This window comes from Poromitra crassiceps, assembly GCF_964638095.1.
Source record: "Poromitra crassiceps genome assembly, chromosome: 20".
Taxonomy (NCBI): Eukaryota; Metazoa; Chordata; class Actinopteri; order Beryciformes; family Melamphaidae; genus Poromitra; species Poromitra crassiceps.
The window spans coordinates 13,481,164-13,487,163 of NC_139637.1; the positions used below are offsets into that span (position 1 = coordinate 13,481,164).

Genomic DNA, 6,000 nt, shown 5'->3' on the forward strand with positions numbered 1-6,000 from the left:
ATGTCGATATTGTGATGCGGCCCCCCCAACGTATTGGAAAAACAATGGCACGGTAATCTACTGGTTTATTTTTTCAGAATAAGGTTGTTTCAGACGAGGGGCGCGCTCCTCGTGTGAACAGACAGACAGACAGAGACAGACAGACAGAAAGACAGGCAGGCAGACAGACAAGCAGACAGACACACACACAGATAGACAGACAGACAGGCAGACAGACAGACAAGCAGACAGACAGACAGACAAGCAGACAGACAGACAGACAAGCAGACAGACAGACAGACACACAGACAGACAGACAGACAGACAGACGAGCAGACAGACAGACAAGCAGACAGACAGACAGACAAGCAGACAGACAGACAGACACACAGACAGACAGACAAGCAGACAGACAGACAGACACACAGACAGACAGACAGACAAGCAGACAGACAGACAAGCAGACAGACAGACAAGCAGACAGACAGACACACACAGACAGACAGACAAGCAGACAGACAAGCAGACAAACACACAGACAGACAGACAAGCAGACAGACAGACAAGCAGACAGACAGACAGACACACAGACAGACAGACACAAAGGCAGACAGACAGACACACAGACAGACAGACAAGCAGACAGACAGACAGACAGACAGACAGACAGACAGACAGACAGACAGACAGACAGACAGACAATACATCTACTGAAACACGCGCTCCACAACGCACGGGGGGAACTTGAAATAGTGTTGCGCCAACTTGGCCAGCCGGGTGACTGCATTAGGCTATAAATAGTACATTTTAATCTCGTCGGTGAATGATCGGCTTACGTGCGCCGGGTGTCGGTCAGGAGGGAAAGAAATCATTGTGGCACCTAGATGCCATCGATGACGCTCCGCCGTGTGTGACTCTGCGTTAGGGGCATGTGTGTGACTCTGCGTTAGGGGCATGTGTGTGAAGACACTGCTTTGGCAGATTAAAGTTGATCAATAACTGAGGGGGCCTAAGAAGCTTATTCGATGCAGGGCTACAGAGGAGGCGGAGCAACAGAAGACTGAACCCCCCCCCTCTACCGCCCCACGAGAGCCCCAGCCACACTGGCTCAGCATACACAGCTAAGGGGGGCGTGGCGGAGGAGTCCATGTGCCTTGGTAATATGATAAAACATTGCAGGGAACTATTTGATTTGCTTGTTGCAGATGCTGTGTGGGAACAAACAGATGTTCAAATAATGGACTTTCTCTCAGCTCTGAGGAAACTGTATATGGATGAGGAGTACATTAGGGCTGCAACTAACAATCATTTTCATTATCGATTAATCCGTCAATTATTTTCTCGACTAATCGATTAGTAGTTTGATCTATAAAATGTCACAAAATGTTGATCACTTTTTCCCCAAAGCCCAAGATGACGTGCTCAAATGTCTTCTTTTGTCCTCCTGACCAACAGTCCACAACCAAAGATAACCAATCACAATAGTAATCAGTCAGATTTATTGTCATAGAGGACTAAAGAAACTAATCGATAGACTAATCGATTAATCTAGGCTTGCGATATTATTGAATATTGTGATCATTTGTGAATATTGCATTGCTTAAATCACAATTATACAAGCTTTTATACTGTACTTATAAGCCTATCATTAAATCTACTAATGGTAGGACAACAAACAAAATTAAAATAATCTTCATACTTGAAGAAGTGATAATCAGTCCCTCTAGGATTTGTTGTTGTTGTTGTTGTGATTGTTGCAATCAAAAGTGCTGATTTTGCAGCAACTTTTCACACAAATTGTGATGCAATTTGCGATGTTTTATGTGATTTTTTTTTGCGGTAAAATTGCGGGAACTGGCCAAAATTGCAAGTTGAGGAAAATAAATTGATATTTTTTTCCTAACTACAACTTAATGGCAACTTTTGTCAAAAATTGCAATGGAATTTGCAAAGTTCTATGTGATTTTTTTTTGCTATAAAATTGTGGGAACTGGCAACACTTGCAAGTTTGAATCGCAAGCCAACTGCAAATATTGTGGAGATTGGTTGAATTTGCATTCATTATTGCGATCACCAAATCGCAAATTGTCTGGAGGGACTGAATTGGTTTCATACTTTGGCCCAAGCCTAGGATAGACTGATAGATAGAATGGGTTGATTGCCACGCCTGTCCTCCCCCTCCCAACAAACACGAGACTGTGATTGGACCAGGGAAGCGCCACTCACTCTTGGCCTTCTCATTCTTGCGCGAGGGCCTCCAGCGGATGCAGGACTTGTGCTCGTCCAGGAAGTAGTAGCGCACCAGACCCTTGGAGCCGCCGCGGAGCTTCACCATCTGGGTCCCCGTCTGCATGGAGCCCATACATTTCTCCACTGGAGATGAAGAAAAACAAGAAAGAAGAGGGGCGTTAATTGTCAAAAAGAATAATGTGTGTGTGTGTGTGTGTGTGTGTGTGTGTGTGTGTGTGTGTGTGTGTGTGTGTGTGTGTGTGTGTGTGTGCGTGCGCGTGTGCGTGTATATACATATATATTTTAGTCGTATGGGTATGGCTGTGCGGGGTAACCTAGCTGTGTATATTTTTTTTTAATGTTATTATTATTACTTTTTATATATACGTTTTAATTAAGTCACTTTATGCACATTTTTGCACTTTCAGTATTTTAGCACAATGCCGTATTAGATATATTTTTATTTATTTATTGCCGTAGTAGATTTAGCAACTCTAGTACGTAGTACTCCTATCAACCTTTTTTGGTATTATTGTGCCTAGCTACATGTTTCAGATCCTGCAAAGGATGAATAAAGTATCTATCTATCTAAGAAGAGGCAGAAACGTGTGTGTTTTTGTCAGCAATCGCCCACAATGCCACACCGGAGCTCATGGAAAACACACTGTATTTAACCATCCATACATACAGATGAGCAAGTGATGCCACAGCGATACGTTGGATATGGCTGCCACTGCCGACAGGGCTTTGCTGCTCGTCTCCTGGGAGGAATTGAAAGAGGAACGCGAGACGCCATTTATTTCTCCACCAAAAATCCCCTTAACGAGGCGGTCTGTCTGGGAGGGAAGAGGAGAGGACCACCACGACAAAAGAAAAGTCATTAACAAAAGATGGATTTCGAGGGGAGGGTCCACGTTGTGGCCAAAGCTGGACACAGGAGGAATCCTCCAGGAATCCTCCAGTGAAGTTATACCCCCCTGGAGAATAGGATTTATTTTAACGAGGTGCCAACATGGTGACGCTGGAAATACAGACAAGCCCTCTAAGTGAGGATTGTCATCATTTTGGGCAGAATTTGACAGCTCCTCCGCAGCAAGCTAATGCTGTGTGGGTATTGTAATATGTACCTAACCTAGCCGTGGGGCACAGCCACCTTCCCTGGCCTGGACTAAGGTTCAATCCTATGAGGCCAAATTAACAACTGTCAGTTTGATGACCCATCAAATCATTCAAACAGAAGCAGTCAGAGCCTACCCCGACTTCCTTCAGCCAGTGTTTCCCCTACCATTCTACAGGCCTAGGCCAACAGCGCCCCCGCCAGGCCAGAAAAAAAAGCAAAACAAATATATATACATTTTTTTTTATTTTTTTTTAAATAAAAAATAAAAAATTCCTGCTCTCTTTTCAAATTTCAATAAACCTTTATGGCATATATTTCAATACAACAATACTGGTGTTGACAGTAATAGAAGATGCCAAATCATTCAAAACAATAAGCATTTTGCTTTTAGGAGCATTGTGCCAGTGTGCAGCGCTGTTCCAAAACGTGTCAACGTGTGTCGTTGCCTGGGAAACGCACATCCCATAATACATCTGTTCGCAATCCCATAATAGTAGATAGATAGATAGATATATCTTTATTTTTGTGTCACTCCTCAACAAACAAGTATGGTATAAAAAACAGCAGAAAGTGCATTAAAAAGTTGAGGACCACTCACATGGAGTTGTGAGACACAATACAATTCAAAACAATAAAAGATAAAAACATACATACAAGTATAGTACGATATATATATAAGTATAGTATGATGATACTATCAGTGGTGCACAGACAGTCACCAGTGTTGTTGTAGTAACTCGAGTCAACTCATTTTCAGGATTCCTGCCTCAAATTGAGCACTGATCACTCAAGAGTTGCACTGCCCCGCCTCCACCCCTGGGCGACCCCTTAACATGGGTGTTATGGAGCTTCAAGGACCTCGGTCGGCAACCACCCTGGACAATAAACTGAACTTTGATCACCACACCACACAGACATCCATAAATGCTGACTTTGTGCCATCCACAAACTCAGGGCCCTCTCAGTCAAACCCCACCTCCTGCTCCATAGTATACTGTAATTGAGCCCCATCCTCCTGTACTGTCTGAGCCACCTGCTACTACACCATGCTCACCCTCACCAAGAGACACAAGCTCCTGACTATCACCAGAATATCTTCCAAAATAATTGGCCTCCCCACTCTCAGCCTGCCAGCCCTCATAGAGACACTGCATGAAATAGGCCACGCCCATCACGGGGGAAATCGCTCCGTTCGCTCCCATAGACCGGCGTCATTTTCCTCGAATTAAACATCGCTAAAAGCTGTTGTGTGGTGACAACAAATGTAAAAAAAATCGGCAGTTAAAGTTTTTTTGGACTCCTGAGCAAAACAAGGAAGCCATTGAGAATTGGCGAGAAGAAAAATGTGGATCTAGCTGTCAAGGAAAGTAAGTTGGAGTGTTCATCTTCCGTATATACGATCGTTTTTGTGCAACACGCAACCATGCACGCGACATGGAGAACGCCAGGATTGGAGGGGGGGGTTTCTGTTTTCCCCCCGTTTTGGGCGTGGTTTCTGAATGACGACGCGCTCCGCAGTGTCTCTATGGACACTGGCGTCACTCAGAGCACTGATCATCATAGCACATGACCCTGCCACCCCCTCAACCCACACGTCACCCTCCTCTCCTCCACTCATAGAGCACCGATCCTCATAGAGACACTGCAGAGCACGTCATCATTCAGAAACCACGCCCAAAACGGGGGGAAACAAAAACTCCTCCCCCAATCCTGGCATTCTCCTATGTCATGTGCATGGTCGTGTGTCGCACACAAAGATCATATATACGGAAGTTGAACACTCCAACTTACTTCCTTGACAGCAAGATCCACATTTTTCTTCTCGCCAATTCTCAATGGCTTCCTTGTTTTGCTCAGGAGTACAAAAAAAAAATGGCAATTTTTTACATTTGTGGTCTACGCAGCCCACCACACAGCAGCTTTTAGCTATGTTTAATTCAAGCGAAATGACGCTGGTGTATGGGAGTGAACGGAGTGCTTTCCCCTGTGATGGGTGTGGCCTATTTCATGCAGTGTCTCTATACCACACTGCCACTCCCTCAACCCGCACGTCCCCCTCCTCTCCTCTGGCCACAGACCATCACTCTGTAGTGTGTAGAGGACAATCAAGTTTGAATCTGAATGTGAAAATGAGGCCTGGCCCCCAACACAGCAGCCACCTCAGCAGACGCTTTCTAAACTAGGTTAGCGAATCAGTGATGCATCATGACTCAGTCTGCATCCAAAATGTGCTGCGAGTGAGCAATGCTGCAGTCAGCTCATATATTTAGGAAAGATCTACCAGTAGATGGTAGATATGATGGCTAGTAGTTCCCGGTGAAGGGGACTGCACAGGGTATTCAGCCAGGTGTGCATAAAATACAGGTTAAGAACTTAGTTTTTAAATTTTGGAAATCCATTGGGCAAAATGTGTACGAACCCTGAAGGGTTAAATCGGGCATTTATGAGAGATTTAAAAAATATCGAGATATTATCGCGATATAGCCGAAAAATATCGCAATATTCTTTAGAGGCCAATGGCCATATCGCCCAGCCCTACTTGACCTGAGCTTCATTGTGACATGTACAGTACTGTATAGCATGTAAGCTGACAGAGCTATGTAGAGCAGCTGAGGCAATGCAGTTATGCAGACTGCAGCAGACTGGCAGACACAAAGAGGATGACCGTCCCT

The 6,000-nt window shown here is 44.7% G+C and overlaps 1 protein-coding gene across 1 annotated transcript in view; it reads right to left on the reverse strand.

Annotated features, from left to right (window-relative positions):
* The window catches only part of plch2a (phospholipase C, eta 2a), a 261,324-nt gene that overhangs the window by 63,577 nt on the left and 191,747 nt on the right, over positions 1 to 6,000 (reverse strand). The window contains exon 2 of the mRNA XM_083656395.1: positions 2,206 to 2,352. Within this exon, the coding sequence (XP_083512521.1) occupies positions 2,206 to 2,352 (147 nt within the window). The remainder of the gene's footprint in view (positions 1 to 2,205; positions 2,353 to 6,000) is intronic.